The sequence below is a fragment of the Carassius carassius genome, chromosome 49 (assembly GCF_963082965.1).
Source record: "Carassius carassius chromosome 49, fCarCar2.1, whole genome shotgun sequence".
NCBI lineage: Eukaryota > Metazoa > Chordata > Actinopteri > Cypriniformes > Cyprinidae > Carassius > Carassius carassius.
The window spans coordinates 18,845,142-18,867,218 of NC_081803.1; the positions used below are offsets into that span (position 1 = coordinate 18,845,142).

The following is a 22,077-nucleotide window of genomic DNA, read 5'->3' on the forward strand; positions in this document are numbered from 1 at the left end:
TAATGCATGTCATTAACTTCTTTGTTTGAAGGAGATGTGAAACAGGCAGGCCCTAGGCATGGCAAGGGGATGCAGTGTCTCGTTCTCCCTCTCGGGGGAACCATGTTTACATGTGAAGCCCGAGATGTTCCCCTTTAAGGGAACTCGCACTGCATCCTCTAGTGGACACTATGGAGAATGAAATACCCACTATGCCATGCATCGGTGCATTGCCTGTCCACCTGGTTAGAGAAAAATAGTGGCAAACATCCACCAATTAAAAAAGGGGGACATGCCAATGATGCCCAGACATCTAAAATAACCCACCAACTCTAATATTAATGAGGGACTTCCCATTCAACCAAATTAGAGCTGAATGCCCTCCGTACAGACACTAGATTCACTCATGCACAACCTGCATCAAACATGCATGTCCTATAAGGTCAGAAGTGACCTTTATTTATATAGCGCTTTAAACAAAATACATTGCCTCAAAGCAACTGAACAACATTCATTAGGAAAACAGTGTCAATAATGCAAAATGATAGTTAAAGGCAGTTCATCATTGAATTCAGTTATGTCATCTCTGTTCAGTTAAATAGTGTCCGTGCATTTATTTGCAATCAAGTCAACGATATCGCTGTAGATGAAGTGTCCCCAACTAAGCAAGCCAGAGGCGACAGCGGCAAGGAACCGAAACTCCATCGGTGACAGAATGGAATAAAAAAAACCTTGGGAGAAACCAGGCTCAGTTGGGGGGCCAGTTCTCCTCTGACCGGACGAAACCAGTAGTTCAATTCCAGGCTGCAGCAAAGTCAGATTGTGCAGAAGAATCATCTGTTTCCTGTGGTCTTGTCCCGGTGGTCCTCTGAGACAAGGGCTTTAAAGGGGATCTGTATCTGGGGCTATAGTTGTCCTGGTCTCCGCTGTCTTTCAGGGATGTAGAGGTCCTTTCTAGGTGCTGATCCACCATCTGGTCTGGATACGTACTGGATCCGGGTGACTGCAGTGACCCTCTGATCTGGACACAGACTGGATCTGGTGGCCACGGTGACCTCGGAACAGACGCATGCATTACCTGAAGTGTTTTGCAGAGTGTTTCCAAGTACACAAACCAACGGCTCCTGAAGACAAAAGAAGTTGATGACGTGTATTACAGGCGCCCTCTTATACTTCTGGGTATGCCACTATGGATTTGGAGTGTTTTTACACATGCTTCAGACACCGGTCATGCTGATGGCATTCCCCATAGTGTCCACTAGAGGATATAGTGCGAGTTACCTTGAAGGGGAACTGGGATTTGAGTTTATGCATAACTGTAAAATAAGATTAAATAATATTTCTTTGAAAAAATGTCTGGTTGGAGAAAAACAGTATCTGTTTCAATCTATAGTCCTATGTATATGTGCAAAATATGTATATGTGTGTGTTTTTTAACCTGCTGTTAAAATGACTAATGTAGTAAAGTTAATTGAAGTCATTTTTAATTAAATAAATACATTTAATTTAGATTTTAACAGGTTTTTTAATCACAATATTTATTTTAAATAGCTGACAAGATTCATACAATTTGACCTGGCATGTATATGTTTATTTTATGACTTTGCTTTTTATTAATTGGGTCCTTGTGATTTTTGTTCTGTATCTGTAATTGTCATTAAAAAGTACATTAAAATGCAATTCATACAATCATCTTTACTATGACATTTCTTTTATTTTATTTACTGAATTAAAATCACTGTGTAAAATAAAAAAGAGTTTTTTTGTCAATTGATTATTACAAAATAAATAAATATAGGCTACTAAAAGAGAACGAGCATTAAAATGTAGAAAATCTTGAGTAAAATAAATATAGTTAATGCTGAGTAAGAAGATTATATATATATATATATATTTATTTATTTTATTATTATTATTTTTTTAACAACAATTATACTGAAAACGTATGTCAAATCAAAGCCAGCTGGGCGTAACCAACACGCAGGATGCCATTTTGTTGTCATGGTAAGAAAATCCAAAAAACAAATTACGTTTAGCGTTTTGTTCGGTATTGATATTCATGATGTTACGATTTTTTTTTTTTTTTTTTTTACGTTTTTTTATCGTCACTTATATAAACTATTTGTAAGCGAAGTTTATTGTGAGGGTCGTTTTTTATAATTCTTATAATTCCTTGTAAATGTCATAATCTAGGCTAAATGACGAGGCCCTTACTTTGAATCAATAATTCATAAGAACACAGTCACATATTAATGCAGTGACTTATCAATTAGCCTTAATTGACAATCTTATTAATTAACCTTTCTTTTTATCATGCAGCGCTATCAAGCTCGTTTACTGAGAGAGAGTTCCAAACAACAACCAATCGAGTGATGAGCAGGGGTGCCAGTGAAATCTGCGCGCGAGGGGGAGGACGTCATCTATATTCACATCTATGCAAAGTTTTCCAGCATTTCATCTCGACACTTTCTGCATATGTAAACGGCTGAAGTCCCGTCCAGAGAATCAGACAGCTGCTGGTGCTGATGCTGGAGCAGGGAGTCTCAGCATCCTCTTCCTCCGTCATTAGTCGAGTTCGGGCTCTCCACCGCAGCGTCGGCACCAACGCGGGAGAAAATACCGATTTACTGGTAAGATCGCTTTATATATGGTGAAAATGTCGTGAAGTAGAGGATTAGAAATAACATAAACTGTTTCATTTATGTTGTGTTAACGTGAGCAGATTTGTGACGTGAACAGTTAAAAGCGTCTAAGGGAATTTCTAGGATTCCTCGCATTTCTGTGTTGAGTAGTTATGCAACTGATTTTCATAATCTGAATCTTGGTATGTGATATGAAATGTGTGGTTTTTGACCTTTAGCTAAAAATAAACCACGAATTTATCAGAAAAGCTGAATTATCCTTAAACTTATTATTATAAATGTCAAACAATCATAAAGTCAATTCATGGTGTTTTATGTGAAATGTTGATATCTGTTGATGGAAATTATGACTGAAAGGAGGTCAGAGTGTTTTCACCTTTTTCACCAAGTTGGAGTTTGAGACTAGAATGATCTAGCTGACCGCTGATCGTGACGAGGAAACAATTGAGGCAAATAGTATTTATGGGAAAGAATATTCAGAAAATGCACTTGACATTTCCACGAGTGGGATTTAAAGCGTAATGCCTCTCATGTACTTGTCAGCGTGCATTGAAATTCTCTAATCTCAAAAGATTATGTGTGCTTCTTGTCAAGACAAGACACGAGGATTGTTCGGTTGTGCAGCTTGAGAGACATAAGATTAGGGATAAATGTGAGGGTGAGAAGTATGTTATTGCACTTTATATAGACTAAGAATGATGTTTGCCTTTGCGGAGCTTTTATTATTTTTTTTTTCCTCCCGGCGGTTTGATTGACAGGTGTGAAAGGATCTCAAGGTAATGGTGTTTATGGTTTCCTTTTCTCTTAAAATAGACCATTACTTATTTTCAGGAGACAGTTTATTGATTCAGACAGACCCTTCAGTCGAGACATAGGGGTGCAGTTGTCATCTAGCAATAAGTCATCTAAGATTAGTTTCAGACGTCACCACTCCTTGCATTATTCGGTACCTAGTCAAGGATTTTTACTTGACCATAGGGATTGTTCTGTTGGGATCTTGCATGTCATGTGAGCAATACGCAGTATTGAGCTGCATTTAATTGACGATTTCATTAATAAGGTGGAAGAATGGTAGTGGCAGAAAATTATTATAACCTATTTTGAAATCAAATGTGCACATTAGCAACAGATGGTCATATAATGTTAAGTTAATGTATAGCCAAAATGGAAGTCTGTGATTCTCAACTGGAGGATCGATATACATGGGTCGCACATCAGTGGAAAAAATTAATTGCATCTAACCATATAATTGCTTAAATTGAGCTATCAAAATATATGGCCAAGTCAAACTTTAAAAGGGAGAAGAAATGCCTTGCATTCTAAGAAATAAAACAAAACTAAAAAAAAGGTTAAAAGAAAATATAATGTAGACTACATTACATGTAGCATAAGAAGTGATTTTGGGTCTGTTCATACTTTAGTCGGCAGCCATATCACCCTGGAGCCCAAGACCGGTTTCCCACTGAAGCTAAGCAGGGCTGAGCCTGGTCAGTACCTGGATGGGAGACCTCCTGAGAAAACTAGGTTGCTGCTGGAAGAGGTGCTAGTGAGGCCAGCAGGGGGTGCTCACCCTGAGGTCTGTGTGGGTCCTAGCGCCCCAGTGTAGTGATGGGGACACTATACTGTCAACAAGCACCGTCCTTCGGATGAGACGTTAAACCGAGGTCCTGACTCTCTGTGGTCAGTAAAAATCCCAGTCTTTCGAAAAGAGTAGAGGTGTGACCTCGGCATCCTGGCTAAATTTGCCCATTGGCCTCTGACCATCATGGCCTCCTAACAATCCCCATATCTGCTGATTGGCTTCATCACTCTGTCTCCTCTCCACCAGTAAGCTGGTGTGTGGTGGGCGTTCTGGCGCACTATGGCTGCCGTCGCATCATCCAGGTGGATGCTGCACACTGGTGGTGGATGAGGAGATACCCCCTGACTATGTAAGCGCTTTGAGTGCCTAGAAAAGTGCTATATAAATGTAATGAATTATTATTATTGTTATTACTTGATGTCCAATGTAAAGTCTTTAGTAGATTATATTACAGTACATGTGTCTTAATAAGTGATTTTAGGTTGTGCTCGTTCTTGGTGTTCAATGTGAAATCTGTATCTTGCAGCAAAACCATTTGAGAATCATTGGAATATACATCATAAGGTGTATTTCTATCAGAGGTGGGTAGAGTACCCAAAAACTGTACTCAAGTAAAAGTAAAAGTACTTCTAGAAATATTTACTCAAGTAAAAGTAAAAGTACTAGTCTTGAATAGTTACTTGAGTAAGAGTAAAAGAGTATCGGATAAAAAATCTACTCAAGTAGTTAGTTACTAGTTACTTTGGGTCATATATACTGTACTGAGCCTATTTTTATTTAGATATATAGATAAAATGTATGTAATGTATGTGTGCGTGTATAAATGTATATATTTCATCAGCCTTTACTCCAATTTATGTAATTTATTATAAAACCCTGTCTGTTAACTTAAGTAACAGATATAGGTGTCATGCCATAACATATTTTTAATACGACTGACTTTATATTAAATGTGAATTTAACTTTGAAAGTTAATGTGATATAAATATTGCTACTAATCTTTCATTGTTCAGAAAGAGAGCAAATAACATTTACATTATTAAAGATCATTTTCACTGACAGTCTAGATTTCAATCACTCTCAGAAACTCCCATTAAAATCACTGAAACTGTTAACACTGTGAAATCAATATCTTAATTAAAGATTCGTACACACATCTGCACTTTGTTGTTCCTGCGAGAGAATTCGCCAGAAAGAGGTATTCAGTCAGTGAGCGAGTGAAGGAAGCAACGGCATTTTAGCGATGACTCATCTGAACGCCTCTGATTGGCCAATGCTTTAATAAGCTCAAAAGAATCATGTGTGATTGGTTATAATGCGCAGCGCTGTATAAACGCATCTATCTCTGGCTAAGCGCCAGCAAGCAATCACAGATCTGAATTTAGCAGCTGATAATATGACTCGCTGAACGTACTTGCACCAGTGTGATTGTATTAAAATTAATAAAATCTTAATCGGCTATTTTTTGTCTTTTGGAAGCTGCATTCAACTTGACTCCCCTCTGTTATAAGCCACACGTACAACAAACTAATGTCACAGTGGTATCGTGTACTGTAATCGAATGTAGCCCAAGTTATTACCTGTTAAACAGTAGACAGCACACGCGGTGTTCATCTAATAAGGATCTCCATCGCTAGCAAATAATAACCTTTGCAGATTTCAATTCAGTGCAGTTCCAGCCACGTTTTCAACGCTCTTTCTGTTCTTAAACGTTACAACTCCGAGTGAACCACTTCAGATGCTCAGCGCGTGCGGCAGGGAACTGAACGACTCATTCAAACTGATTCATGAACCAATTCACTCGTTTGCCAATTGGTTTGATCAAGCCTTTGAACAGAATTGACTCAAAAGAATGAATCATTCGCGAATGGGCATCGCTCATTGCCCAGAGAAAAGTAGACGGCGCGTTTGGAATAAACTGAAGCATTATAACATTTATTGCATTAAGATAAAGTAACGAGAGGAGCGTCGCCCACAGTAACGAAGTAAAAGTACAGATTTTCCCCCAAAAATTTACTCAAGTAAGAGTATAAAGTACCCATCTTTAAATATACCCCGAAAAGTATTCGTTACCCCAAAAAATTACTCAAGTAAATGTAACGAAGTAAATGTAACTCGTTACTACCCACCTCTGATTTCTATAGACCTTTTTGTAGATCATTAAATGTTTCCATATTTTCCAGCAGTGGGTGAGGAGGTTCAAGGTGAAAAGAAAAGTCTTTATGTTTGCTTTGTTGAGGGAGTTTTCAATGGGCAGAGATCATATGTCTGTCTGATGTGAAGGCGCATTAGCCTGTGAGGAGATGCTTCCCAAACTAAAAAGGGGCTGATGAAAACATCAAAGGTCACTGGATGGATGTAATGCATTTTGATAGATTGTCAAACTTCATCAGTCGGATGAAGATGAGGTGTCTAAAAAGCCCTGTTTTTTATGACACTTGTGTTATGCTTAAGCCGTCCACCAGTAAATTTTGAACACCAGTGTCCTAAGGAGTAAGGTGACACTGTGAGATTTTTTAAAGGACACCCCATGGCAATTAGACAGAGGATGGGCTGAATTTTGAGATGGTGGGTGGCACAAAATCTGAAATTGTAACAATTCTCAGAAAAGCTTTTCACTAATTTTTTGTCTTTACTTTTTCACTTGTGTGAAAGATAGACAGCTAAAATGCATCTTAAAATTAAAAGGTTGAGTCAAAAATTAGTCACTGTCATGTCATTTCAAAATTTTATTATTTGCTTTTACTTGTGGAATGAATGTTTTCCTGGAAAGAAAGTTTTTCTTTTTGAAAGAAGTCTCTTATGCTCCTTAAGGCTGTATTTATTTGAAGAAAAATACAATACAATACTGTGATAGTGTGATAGATAAAATGTAATTTATTCATTACTCCAGTCACATGGTCTTTCAGAATTGATTCTAAAATGCTGATTAATTCATAACATTTCTTATTAAAGATGAAAACACTCAATATTTTTGTAGAAATAGACCGTGATATTTGTTTATTTTTGAGGATTATTTGATGTATTTCAGTCTTAAAAAGAACAATTTATTTGAATTTTTTTTTAGTAACATTATAAATGCATTTGCCGCCACTTTAGATCAATTTAATGCATCCTTTCTGAATAAAAGTACACTGTAAAATCTAATAAGTTGGGCTTACTTAAAAAAAGCATGCAAACTGATTGCCTTGAAAAAACTAAGTAAATTTAAATGGGAATAGTATGTTGTACTGACAAATGCTTAGTTAGTATAGTTAACTTACACAAGAGTTCTAGTAACTAAAAAAGAACTGTAGGGGGTACTTGATCCTTTCATTTAGGTTTACTCATGACTTAGTATAGCTACTCACTGACTCCCAGAATGCATTGCGCAGAATAAATTATGCAGTTGCTTTGTTTTAAAGTTGTTGTGTTTATTTGCCAATTTTATTTGCTGTCTTGTGTCAGCAGTAGCACAACAAAAAGAGCAAATAAAATGGCTATTGTTACAATTAATGAAAATAAATTAAATTTAATTGTTACCATTGTTGTGATTCACGTGATGAATGTTTAAGTCTGTGTGTGACTTCAGCATATTACCACTTACTATTTAAGGATTATATAAAAAGCATATCAAGGTATTTATGAAAAATAAAATCTCAACAAGGTCATTATTAAACACATACGTAAAAATGCTTTAATTAAAAAAATAGGTCATTTTATAAAAGCAACCTTTTTATTACTTTTCTTTGAAATCAAATAACTCTGATTTCATGATGCATTTCTCCATTAATAAGAGAGAAAATTATAGTAACATAAATGAAGTTTCAAGTGCCCAACCAAAGGGAACGCTAATCACTATAATGGTGAGCTAAAAAAAAAAATACGGCAATTAGCAACATATTAGTGCACTGCTGCCTCTCACTGGTTTATTAATGTCGTTGGTTCCTTTGTGGCTACTTGAATATTTTAAGTAAGTGTCACTCAAAACAGTAAGTAAATTGTTTTATTTGCCTTGAAAGTAGCTAAAACTTAATAAAACCTAGTAAGTATAACGACTAAGTAAAGATAACTAATTAAATCTAAGTAAGGTAAACTATTGGATTTTACAGTGTATTATTCAAATCTTACTGATCCCAAAATTTTGAATGATAGTTTTTGCACACACAGACACACACACAAGTAAACTACGATTCATATGAATATGCACACATTTTAAGGATATATAATGAAAGTGAATAGAGAGTAGATTTGAGGGTGAGTAAGTGACAGAATGTATTTTTCAGTGAACTGGAACTGTTCTTTTAAGTTTTTTTTATAACATAGCTTTATACTTTCTTTCCTGGTATCTTCACGTCCTCCCACATAATAGACTACACTGGAGCTGTAGAGCAGCTGTTCTACAACCATGATTTCCCCATAAATTGACTTGTTTCTGTATAGTTGGCCTGCCCAGAGGGATTTGAAAACATATTGCCTCAGGCCACTTTGAGGTATTTCAACAGTGCTATTACCTTCAGTGTGGGTCTTATGTAGTGAACTGCCCTTCCACCATCCTATAGACGGTTTCAACAGCCCCAACATAAACAAACGTTACTGCGCATGCGCGCTTTTTTGGACCTAACTTAACTTCCGGTAGACTTCCAAATAGAATCAATAACAACAGCCAAGTCCCTCTAGAGTAGATATTTTTTGATAACAAACAAAATATGTTTGCCGCGTGGATCAGGTGGACTTAATGAAAATGCAAATTCATTCTTTGGCAGCAGGAGATGTTTTAAAGCATAGACATAAAGGGCGAGAAATAGAGGTTTCCCCAGTAACAGCTGTAAACAAAGCAGAGGTGGTACGCTCACACGCTGCTTTATCAGGCATATAACACGCAAGTCTTCCTTCAGAAATACAGCGATATAAAAACACCTGTGCCTCGTTTTGATATTTAAACATATACATGTAAGGAATTATTATTATTAAACGTGCAGTACGTAACGTTACTCATGTTTATTCAGCGAAGCCTTTTTGAAAATCGATCAGTTTTAAAATTGTGGCGAGTCTCCAAAAATAAATAAATGTATGGGAAACACATCCCACAGCACAACCACCTGAGCCCAACTTCAATGTACTACTCATCACCTTGACTTTAACTGCGTTTGTAGAAGGCACTGCAGCCAGACCGATATACACAACACAGACCGGTAGTTAACTTAGGTCCAGGCGCGTGCGCCCGATGAAACCGTCTATAGGGAGACTCATATTTATGGAAACTCAGAACACTACAGCAGAGAGCCACACTGTTTCTGTTCAATCAAAGATACTGAGGGCTTCTCTGGCCATGAACCTACTTCCATAACACTGTTTTTCAACTGCCATTTGCGGCATGCCATTGTCCTTTTACCGAAGGTCGAGAGAGCTAATTCCAAAGAAAGAGAGAGATCATTTCCATCTATCCAAGGTTGTTGAATCTGTAATTGCCGTCTGTGTAAAGAGCAACATCAGTGGAAATGTGTTTGTATGGTATTCAGAATAGCTCAGGGACACTACTTAATCAAAATGTGATTCCATCCCTGACAGCTACAGTACACATTTTTTTAATAAAGATTATTGTGGAAAATATTAGATTTTTAGTGACATGACATTCAGCCAAGTATGGTGACCCATACTCAGAATTCATGCTCTGCATTTAACCCATCCAAAGTGCACACACACAAACAGAGCAGTGGGCAGTCATTTATGCTGCAGCACCCAGGGAGCAGTTAGGGGTTTAGTGCCTTGCTCAAGGGCACCTCAGTCATGGTATTGCCAGCCCGAGACTCAAACCCACAACCCACGACTTCCCTTTTAGACTAGATTAGATTTTTAGATAGTGTAGACAGAGACCAGAGTTTCCTTTGATGCAAATCTGTGATTTCTTTATTTCGTATTAACATCGATCAGGCAAGAAAAAAAAAAGATAATTTAGGAGAGCATGGAACAGTGTAGGTGTTTTGGGCTGGTGGGGATGAATGATTTTATACTCTATTAGAGAAAATCCACCTGGGCACTTATACTCTGAAAGTTGTTAGTCCATTTCACAAAGAATTACAAAGAAACCGCAATTAACACACTGAATTAAACATGAAATTTGAAGACACTCTTGTCATTCCAAACCTGACTATTTTTCTTTTGTGAAACATAAAAGTCATTGGACATTGTACGAAAAATCATCAAATGATGACAGAATATTCATTTAAGCTTCGATTGGAGTATTTTAAAAAAGCAAAAAATGAAACACTTCATGACGACAGTCATCTTAAGATAGAAGCAATGCTTTGATTAGGTTTGATCGCTCACATTATTATTTGTTGACTCAACAGTACCATCAAGAATCTGTTTAATCAGAGGTTGTGATAAGCCTGGCATATCTCAAGGTCATTATGAAGCTGTCAATTACCCAAGTGACTCACAGTCGCTATAGGAGTCAAAAAGCATTCTAATGTCTACAAGCGAAATAAAGTACCAATAAAAAGGTTGCTGAAAACATTAATATTCCCATGGAGAAGTAAGATTCTACTCTCAGTAATACTAGATGCCTGAACAAAGTGTTTGATAGCAGTAGTTGTTGTCAGCTTATTAGCTGCCTGTCATGACAGGATCCAAATCATGAGGAACAAGCTAATGAACTACTAGAGCTTCTGTTGAAAGAGTCGACCTCTTCAAGGTTAATGGAAGAAGAAAGCACTTTGGCACAATTCACTCTTTTGATTTCTGACCTAATCTATTGGATCTGACCTTGTAGACTTAGTCAGCAGCTCACAAATAATGCTAAATGTCACGCTGCATATTTTGGCTTTCTGTGAGAAGTGTTTTATATAAGCTTTCATGTTAAAGGGACAGTTCACACACACTAAAAAATTACATTTTGGCATTTTTCTTTTTTGATTGTGTAATCTTATATACAATGATGTATAGGCCTATAGAGAGAGAGAGATAGTGTAATCTTTAATACAAATATATATAAAATGGCAAGAAGGTGAATAAATTATGACAGAATCATAATTTCTATGGGTGAACTGTTACCTTAAAACTGTTACCTTTTTTTTCACCTCAGCTTGATTTAAATGTCTGCTGGAAACACTGGAACTTATTTGCCTTTGTTTTTGTCTTTTTGGTTTATTAATTTCTTCAGGTTTTTTCATCTCAAATGACAACGAGCATCTGATTTGCACAAGTAGCGAATCTCTATGTAGAGTTATGAAAGCATGTCGCTCAGACTTGTCTGTGCGATATGAAAATTAGATGATTAATTTAGTTCTGCCTTATATAATTTCACACACTCCCTTAAATTCTTGAGTCACTCTCCACACACACACAGACACACACACAAACACACACAAGCCCACACCTCTGATACTGCTGCCTCTGATATATGCTGTTATATCTCAGCATGTCATGCTGTGGTAATACAAAACTTTATATCCTCCGAAGGACACATCTTTCAGAGGTATCATATATCAGATGTATTATATTCTCACATCTGACCTCTATCTTAGAATGCTTTACTGCATTAGTGACTTGTTCTACACATTTTATTTTGGCATTTTTAATAATGGTTTTTAATGGTTTAGCCAGTTTAAATAGTTATCAAAAATTCTTTTTGCCAGATATAATGTCACATTTGCATACAATTCATATCAGTATATATGCATATTTAATATATAGTGAATTGTGTTGGTTTACTGATGTGGAACATTATTGGAAAGTGACAATTTTGCATTAGAGAAGAGATCCAAGCCATATTTAGGGACCAGAATAGACACTTCTTGGGTTGGATTCTTTCGACTAACCACCTAGAAACACCCCTAGCAAACACCCTAGTTTTTTTGTTTTTATGTCTAAGTATTTGAAAATAAATCGAAGCCCTCTTTTGCTGCATTAAAAAGCACTTTTTTATTTAATTTCATTTGCAAAAATGCAAATTGTAGAGGTCCTCTTTAAAGAATTGTGTGTGATAAATGATGCTCTTTAGAGCTGTGAAGGATTGAAACTTTGGAGTAGATAATCTCAGTAATGCATTCCCTGAATCAGCTTCCCACTCCATGTGAGATGAATGACGTAAAAAGCTGGTGTGAAACTCTTGACAGTTGGTTTGGAGGAGAGAGAGGATATTAGCAGTGGCCTAATTACAACACTTACTCAATCCAGAAACTCAGAGTGGTCGGCGCAAGAAACAAATTAGCCAAAGTGACTGCGGGAGTAAAATATTTGATGCATTTGACAAATCTGTATGCATTACAGGAGTCAAGTGAAGTCAAGTTAGATGCAGTGCTTACTAAAGTATGTGGAGAAATAGAATGATAGGAAAGGAAACAGGAGTTTAACAAATCTGTAAATTTCACTTAACAATTACAAACACTTAAATCCATACTATGCAAACATACTAATCAAAACGATACCGTTCTTGGGAACACTTTTGTAAAGTACCATTTATTAAAACTAAACTGTTTAACCGAACTGAACATAATGACAGGATCATTCAATTTTAGTATTTTATTCAATAATATTCTCGATTTCCTGAGGTTGACAAGGTAAACCTGTCAAGTAAATACTGTGTAAAAATGTGCTAATACGTTGGTTGATATCTTTTAAATCTGTAGTTTGAGATATGATTATTTTTATTGCTTTTATCACATAAAAAGCATACTAGGGCAAAGAAAGAGAACTCTGAGATAAAAGGGATAAAGAGAGAATTCTATTGAGAGAGACCTCCATCTGTCAGCTTAACAGACAGGATGACCGGTCAACATCCCGAGGGAGATTTTGCAAAGAGTATTAATTGAGTTCACACCATTATTAGAGCAGAATAAATCATGTGTTTTGGTCGATACACATGAGCTAATTCATGAAATGATTAGCTGAAAATACTTGAGAGATTTGTGATAAAGATGTTTATGGTCAGATTTCAGGTCCACAAACATCTGTTGTATTAAGGGGGCTTAACCTTTCCCAGAGACTCACTTGCAAAGTTAAATCCTTCTCTATTAAATCCCTCCCAACATATTGTCCATTTTAATGCCAGCTAACAGTCTTTATGTGCTCCTTTTCGTCCAGGTCAACCAACTGGCTTGCTGCAAATAAATGGAAGGACCTAAACAATGAGTCATCTTTCATCTGCTGTTTAACAGTTTTCTGAACGCCCAGCTGCTACTCAAACAACTTTGGGACTTATGGAGGCCTCTCCAAACTCGGACAACATCAGCAACACCTCAGCTGGTTTGGGCCAGAGAACATGGGCAGAGTCCAACGTCTGCCCTCCCTCTGTGAGTGGCATGACCCTTCTGATTGTGGCCTACAGCACTGTTATTGCAGTGGGATTGGTGGGCAACACTTGTTTGGTCTTCATCATATCCAGACAGAAGGAGATGAGGAATGTCACAAACATCCTCATAGCCAACCTCTCCTGCTCCGACATCCTCATGTGCGTGGTGTGCCTCCCCGTGACGGTCATCTACACACTCATGGACCGCTGGATCCTTGGTGAGACGCTGTGCAAGGTCACGCCGTTCGTGCAGTGCATGTCCGTCACGGTCTCCATCTTCTCGCTGGTCCTCATCGCATTGGAGCGGCATCAACTCATCATCCACCCCACCGGCTGGACACCAGCCGCAGGCCATTCCTACCTGGCCGTGGCAGTCACCTGGATGGTGGCCTGCTTCATTTCCCTACCCTTCCTGTCCTTTAACATCCTCACTAACGCCCCGTTCCAGAACCTCAGCCTTCCGTTCAACCCGTTCAGCGATCACGTGATTTGCATGGAGCTCTGGCCTTCAGAACGCAACCGTTTGGCATATACCACCTCGCTTCTGCTCTTCCAATACTGCCTACCCCTGCTTCTTATTCTACTCTGCTACTTGCGCATATTCCTGCGTTTACGTCGACGGAAAGACATGGTGGAGCAAGCCACCGAGGCCCGGCAGAGGAAGGCACGGGGCGCTCAGCGCATCAACGCCATGTTGGTAATAATCGTGGTCGCTTTTGCTCTCTGCTGGCTGCCGCTCAATGTCTTCAACACCGTCTTTGACTGGTACCACCAGGTGCTTCCTTCTTGCCAGCATGATGTCATCTTCTCAGCCTGCCACCTCACAGCAATGGCGTCTACCTGCGTGAACCCGGTTGTGTATGGCTTCCTCAACACCAACTTCCAGAAGGAGCTAAAGGTGACTCTTCAACGCTGCCATTGTGGCTGGGATGTTCCAGAGACCTACGAGAGCTTCCCACTTTCGACGGTGGCCACTGATGTCACCAAGGTGTCGTCGATGCAGCAGGGCTCTATGATGAGAACGGAACAGTGTGCTCACTGCTAAAGAGACGGCAGGATTGGAGGGAATAATGAGGGGAGGGGTTGAGGATGAACTGGCACTGTTTCCATGGAGACGTGGAATGTCTATGTGGGTTTCTGCATCAGTTCACACCCAAGAGATCTAAAAACAACCTCAACCCACTGTTGCCATGTTTTCAGTGGTCCAGGTCTGGAATGTGGTGTGATGTTTTGTTAATGACAGCTAGGTCGTCATGGCATTATTCCTGTCTCTGTGTATGACTTGTACGGGATAAATATTCCATCAAGAATGTGATTATTCCTCTTATGACACTTTCAGTCTGTTATGTTAGGAAAGGAAGGACTGATTTATGAGGCTTGATTGTTTTAGCTTTCATTGAACACCAGACATTTCACGTCAAACAGCAAGTTGTTGTTATAATGAAAGTATTTTTCATGTACAATTCTTTTAGGTATTTATTAAAATCACTGTAGCAGGGAATCGGTGCCCTCACCAAAGTATTTCTTCTGTTCATGTCTGGTTTTGTTATTGTTGTTGGGGTTGTTGTTAAATGAATTGTAGCTATTAGTATTTATTGTGTTGCTTTGGTGAGACAGCTTGTGCTGCATTTTAACTTTGAATCGTACCTCTGTAATATTGGGAAACATATTGAATATTTGAGCATTGGTGTTAGCTTAACAACACATCCATCTTCTGGTACAACTGATACATGACTGTGCCAGTGCCAGTTTGGTAATAAATATATTCTTGATGATTGAAATCAAAGCAAAGTTCAGTTTCTGACAAAGGTATTTGGTGTTGATGTTGTTGTTGCCTTATAAATGGTAGTTCTGAAAGTGCAAATAAATTTGGAAAGATGACATCCACGTAATGCCAATTACTGTTTTTCTTGTTTGTCTTCACTTGTTCGGTGGCGTTGTTGGTAATTACGTTGCATGCTTTTCTGCTCATTACTGAAGATGAAATAATTAGCATATACAGCAGATGTGCTTGTATTACTGATGCATGAGCCACATAATGTTGGTAACATTCCTCCTGAGGCATCATCTTTTTGATTCCCATCAAGGTACTAGACAGTTTATTCAGTTAGATGCAATTTGCCTGACTTATGGTTTAAAAACAGCAACAACATGTAACAGCAATTCACAGATACAAGAGTGAAGATGTTTTACAGCATTCCTGTGGTGAAGAAAACATGGGGAATATTAAAATTGTGTTTTGTGCTTGTGCTTTGCATTCATGGTATACATTGTATTACCTCATGCTTTCCTTTGGATTTGAACCCGTGACTTCATTGTTGCTTGATCTATATTATATAAAGTTCATAGCAATTATTAAAAGTCAGAGGAAGATAATGAAAATGAATATAAATTTTTGACACACTGGGTGTTCTTTATTTGCTAATAACTGTATGAGAAAGTGTCCAAACAATCATCTTCTTTATATATATATATATATCTTCAAAGACTGTGTCTGTCCCAACATGAAAAATAGTTTTTTGAAACCGTTATAATCATAAACAACAAAGTTCATTGGTCAAAAGGACATTTTTGTATTTTGTCACAGTGAGCGGTTTCATTATGCTAGATCATGCCCCTTATCAGCGTGCTGTACGTGACATGACATCCCAGGTGCTAAAATCACATATACTCTTTCCGTGAACGGAGTCCAGGTCAAGGAGTTCTGTTCAGAGGTGTTACTACTCTCAGGTCGCTTGATTTGTTGTCTCACGAGTCCCATTTCTTTTCACTGCTGCCGGAGTTTTCTTATTAGAGGAGATAAAACGTGTGGCACACAGATAAAAGCTCTTTACCTAACCTTGTTTTCTCATACGTGATAAGATGCACTTATTTTAAATTGCCATTGATTTTCAGCACGTCACCAACAATATCTGAAAGTGAAGTGTTTGAAGACAATCCTCCATTGGTTCGGTAAATTAATGTGTAGGTCAAAGCCTCAGGGGACGCACCAGCCAAGGAGAGCTTTGAGATTATAGAAAACAGATAATCATTGTTTGTCCAGAGGGATTGCCATCTCCTCTCTGTTTTATAATTCTCACCGAAGTTTATTAGCTTGCTGTGGGTTATCTGCGCTACTCTAATCGAAAATGAGTCCCTCTTGCATTATATTTATTCAGACGTTATCTAAAGATGCCTGGCAGCTTTGACTTGTACAGCCTGATTTGACAGAATCTCCCCTATAGTCTTTCTGCAATCAGATTGACTTGCAAATGCAGCACATTTTGAGAGTCTTTGATGTTTGTGGCCATTACTTTAGCCCTTCAGCAGATTTTCATGTGGTTTATTGATGAAATATTGAACACGCCACTTATAAATGGAAATTAACATGAAAAATGTATATTTATGTTTATCTTTTGATTTACATTTACATTTACATTTACATTTAATCATTTAGCAGACGCTTTTATCCAAAGCGACTTACAAATGAGAACAATAGAAGCAGTCAGGTCAACAAGAGAACAACAACAGTATACAAGTGCCATGACAAGTCTCATTAAGTCTAGTATAGAACGCATAGGTAGGTATGCGTTCTATAAGAAAAGGAAAAGTGCTAGTGTTAGTTGGTTAAGTGCAGGCGAAAAAATGAGTCTTTAGCTGTTTCTTGAAAATGAGTAAAGACTCAGCTGTACGAATTGAGATTGGGAGGTCATTCCACCAGCTGGGCACCGTCCAGGAAAAGGTCCGTGAGAGTGATTTTGAACTTCTTTGGGATGGTACCACAAGGCGTTGTTCACTTGCAGAGCGCAAACTTCTGGAGGGCACATAAGATTTAACCAGTGAGTTTAGGTAAGTTGGTGCCGTGCCAGTGGTCGTCTTGTAGGCTAGCAACAGAACCTTGAATTTGATGCGAGCAGCTACTGGTAGCCAGTGTAACCTGATGAGGAGAGGGGTAACGTGAGCTTTTTTGGCTCATTGAAGACAACCCTCGCTGCTGCATTCTGGATCAATTGCAGAGGCTTGACAGTACATGCAGGAAGGCCCGCCAGGAGAGCATTACAATAGTCCAGTCTGGAGAGAACAAGAGCTTGGACAAGAAGTTGGGTTGCTTTCTCTGACAGGAAGGGTCTAATCTTCCTAATGTTGTATAAGGCAAACCTGCAGGACCGGGTAGTTGTAGCAATGTGGTCTGTGAAGCTTAACTGATGATCCATCACAACTCCTAGGTTTCTAGCTGTCCTCGAAGGAGTAATGGTTGATGAGCCCAGCTGTATAGAGAAGTTGTGATGAAGCAATGGGTTAGCTGGAATCACCAGGAGTTCTGTCTTCGTAAGGTTAAGCTGAAGGTGATGGTCATTCATCCAGCTAGAGATGTCACTCAGACAGGCAGAAATGCGAGCAGCTACCGTCGGGTCATCTGGTTGGAATGAGAGGTAGAGTTGGGTGTCATCAGCATAGCAGTGATAAGAAAAGCAATGCTTCTGAATGACAGATCCTAATGATGCCATGTAGATTGAGAAGAGAAGTGGTCCAAGTACTGAGCCTTGAGGAACCCCAGTAGCAAGGTGGTGTGACTTTGAAACATCACCCCTCCAAGACACACTGAAGGATCTGTCAGAGAGGTAGGACTTAACCCACAGGAGTGCTGTTCCAGAGATGCCCATCTTTCTGAGGGTGGACAGGAGAATCTGGTGATTAACAGTGTCAAAAGCAGCAGAAAGGTCCAGTAAGATGAGTACCGAGGATTTTGAAGCTGCTCTTGCTAGTCGCAGGGCTTCAGTAACCGAGAGCAGAGCAGTCTCAGTTGAGTGGCCACTTTTGAAGCCAGATTGGTTGCTGTCCAGGAGGTTGTTCTGTACAAGGAACATAGAAAACTGGTTGAACACAGCTCGCTCAAGTGTCTTTGCAATGAATGGAAGAAGGGATACTGGTCTGTAGTTTTCAAGAAGCGCTGGATTTAGAGATTGTTTCTTGAGCAGTGGGCTTACCTGAGCCTGCTTGAATGCTGAGGGAAATGTTCCAGAGTGAAGAGAGGAGTTGATAACGTGAGTAAGCGAAGGTATGACTGAAGAAGAGATCGCTTTAAGGAGGTGAGTGGGGATCGGATCAAGTGGACAAGTAGTAGGATGATTGTACAGGAGAAGTTTGGAGACGTCCATTTCTGAGAGTGGGGAGAAGGAGGAGAAAGAGTGTGCATCGGTCAGTGTGAAGTTGTCCTCAGTCTGCGGTGTGGAGAATTGGCCGCTGATGGATCTTGTCTTATTTGTGAAGAAAACTGCAAAGTCGTCATGTACAATTGTACAAAAAAAAATTATTTCTGCCATTTCCTCTCTGCAGCCCTGAGTTTAGAGCGATGTTCACGGAGAACCTCAGACAGCCAGGGGGCAGATGGGGCAGTGCGTGCTGGTCTAGACAACAGTGGGCAAAAGTTGTCCAAGCAAGATGTTAAAGTGGAGCAAAGAGTGTCCGTAGCGCTGTTCGTGTCCAGAGCAGAGAACTGAGAGAGTGCAGGAAGCGAGGATGAAACCACAGAAGATAGGCGAGATGAAGAGAGTGAGCGTAGGTTCCGTCGAAAGGTGACCTGCGTTGGAGTGTGAGGCACTTCAGGAGTAAGTGCTAGGTTAGCAGTGATGAGGAAGTGGTCTGAGGTGGGCAGTGGAGCAACTGAAGAATTGTCCACAGAGCAACAGCGCGTGTAGATGAGGTCCAGTTGGTTGCCTGATTTGTGAGTCGCTGTAGTAGACACTAGCTTGAGATCAAATGAGGAGAGCAGAATTTTGAAGTCAGCAGCCTGTGGTTTATCTAGGTGGATGTTGAAGTCACCAAGCAGTATCAGAGGAGTACCATCTTCAGGAAAGTTTGATAGCAGCACATCCAACTCCTCCAAGAAGTTTCCCAATTGACCTGGGGGACGATAAATGACCACAAAGTGGATTTTAACAGGGTGGGTTACAGTAATGGCATGTGATTCAAATGAACCAGTACCTGTAGGTGATGGCTGAAGATCAATTTCCATTCTTTTGATATAAGGAGACCTGTCCCTCCACCCCTCCCAGTGGTACGAGGAGTGTGGGAACAAGTGAAATTAGTGGAGAGGGCTGCAGGGGTGGCAGTATCTTCAGGTTTGATCCAAGTCTCTGTCAGTGCCATGAGGTTGAGACCGGAATGAGTAGCAAGAGAAGAAATGAAGTCTGCTTTGTTAACTGCAGACTGGTAGTTCCAGAGACCAACTGGAATAGAGAGCGTAGTAGTAGAGGTCAGAGGGACAGGCCGTAGGTTTGTCAGACAGGCCTTCCTGCGACATACATAGCGTGCTCTCCGAGTGTTAGTAGGGATAGTAGAGATCTGAAAGCACATAGTGACTACAAGTTTAAGAAATATTTGAGAACAAGTCATACAAAAAGTGAAGAAAGAGGAAAAAAAAGCAATACTCAAGTGCCCTGTCGGTGTCCTTGCTCGGTGGAGTCACGCAGGTAGAGTCGATTGTCTTTACACTCGTCCGTCTTCACACGAGGAGGGCTCACACGAGGGCTGCCGCGACCGCTGCCGCGGTGAAACTACATGATAGAATGTATTTTATTTTTTTATCTCTTTTTTTTAATGCATTGATTGTATAATTGTATGTTTTATTTAATCTTATTCTTGTCAAGCACTTTAAGATGCTAGGTGCTATAGAAAATAGTTTATTATATTATTGTAATTATATTATTATTATTTTATCATATTATCAGTTAAGTAAACATAGAGGTTAAATAATCCAGTTAGACTCTTAACAGACAAAAGCCAGTTCCTTAATCACATTGTCCTTCAGGAAGTGATTTTATTTTGGAGGGAGGGTCAAAGTTTGAGAATCGGTAAGTATTATGGATTTGATGAATTCTGTTATGATTTATTGTATGAGTTGATTTGTTTCATGTTTTATCCTGTTTGACATAACAAAAATCTGTGGGAAATTTACATTTTAAAAGATAATACAATTTCTAAGCATGGTAGCTTCTAATCCCTGAGCTATGGCTAACAATGGCTAGCATTTTATTTCCATACAGTTATTGTTGCTGTTGTGTAAATGATTCATTTATAATTCATACAGTTTTAGAGTCTGAGCTTGACCAGGGCCTCGTTCTGAAATACCGATATACTCTTTTATGGAAATACTTAATTAGGGAATGTTTATGCTTCAAGAGTTCACCCTCAATCCATCTCTTTTAGAGAACTACAGACCAGTTTCCCTTCTTCCCTTCATTGCAAAAACACTTAAACGAGCTGTGTTCAACCAAGTCTCTGCATTTCTCACACAGAACAACCTCCTTGACAGCAACCAATCTGACTTCAGAAGTGGACATTCAACTGAGACTGCTTTGCTCTCAGTTGTTGAAGCCCTAAGACTGGCAAGTGCGGAATCCAAATCTTCAATACTTATCTTGCTTTTGACACGGTTAACCATCAGATCCTCCCATCAACCCTTCTGGCAAAGGGCATCTCAGGAACTGCATTCCAGTGGTTTGAGGCCTATCAGATAGGTCTTTCAAAAGTATCTTGGAGAGGTGAGGTGTCCAAGTCAAAACATCTAACTACCGGGGTGCCTCAGGGCTCAGTTCTTGGACCACTTCTCTTCTCTGTCTACATGGCATCATTAGGTTCTGTCATTCAGAAACATGGCTTTTCATACCACTGCTATCATTCCATATCATATTCAACTCAACCTTGCCAAGACAGAACTGCTTGTGATTCCAGCAAACCCATCATTTCATCACAATTTCACCATCAAGTTAGACACATCAACCATAACTCCTTCAAAAACAGCAAGAAACCTTGGAGTTATGATTGATAATCAGCTAACTTTCTCAGACCACATTGCTAAAACTGTCCGATCCTGCAGATTTGCTTTATTCAACATCAAGAAGATCAGGCCCTTTCTTTCGGAACATGCTGCACAACTCCTTGTTCAAGCTCTTGTTCTGTCCAGGCTGGACTATTGCAATGCCCTCTTGGCAGGTCTTCAAGCCAGTTCTATCAAACCGTTACAATTAATCCAGAACGCGGCAGCAAGATACATTTTTAAAAAGCCGAAAAGAATACACGTCACACCTCTGTTTATCAATTTGCACTGGCTACCAATAGCTGCTCGCATAAAATTCAAGGCATTGATGTTTGCCTACAAAACTACCACTGGCTCTGCACCCATTTACCTAAATTCATTACTTCAGACTTATGTGCCCTCTGGAAGCTTGCATTCTGCAAGTGAACGTCGCTTGATTGTGCCATCCCAAAGAAGCACAAAGTCACTTTTACGGACTTTTAAATTAAAAGTTCCCTCCTGGTGGAATGAGCTGCCCAACTCAATCCAAGCAGCCAATGATTGTATTCGTTTTTTTTTGTTGTTGTTATATATATATACATACTTAAGATGTTAATCTAAAATCAGTGCCTAATTATATGTTTCACAGAAATTGCCTTTTATATTTTTTTTACTTATAGCTGCTGGATATTGCAGCATAATTTTATGGCATTCTTACAAATGGAGTGTATCTTTTTATGTTCCTTCGTTCATTACTTCACAATATGGCTCAAACTACATTTCTTTTCATCTGGAGCATTAAGACAAATCACGAAAAACAAAA

General features: G+C 39.1%; 1 protein-coding gene across 1 annotated transcript; it reads left to right on the forward strand.

Annotated features, from left to right (window-relative positions):
- Positions 1–2,470: 2,470 nt before the first annotated feature.
- On the forward strand, positions 2,471–15,364 carry LOC132132280 (neuropeptide Y receptor type 6-like). The gene is made up of 2 exons (XM_059544656.1): positions 2,471–2,609; positions 13,270–15,364. Exon 2 carries the CDS (start codon positions 13,386–13,388, stop codon positions 14,520–14,522), a length of 1,137 nt encoding a protein of 378 aa, XP_059400639.1. The 5' UTR covers positions 2,471–2,609; positions 13,270–13,385; the 3' UTR covers positions 14,523–15,364.
- The last annotated feature ends 6,713 nt before the right edge of the window (positions 15,365–22,077 follow it).

What these genes read in the sequence shown, in the direction of transcription:
- LOC132132280 (XM_059544656.1), top strand. Translation starts at nt 13,386, where the DNA reads ATGGAGGCCTCTCCAAACTCGGACAACATCAGCAACACCTCAGCTGGT.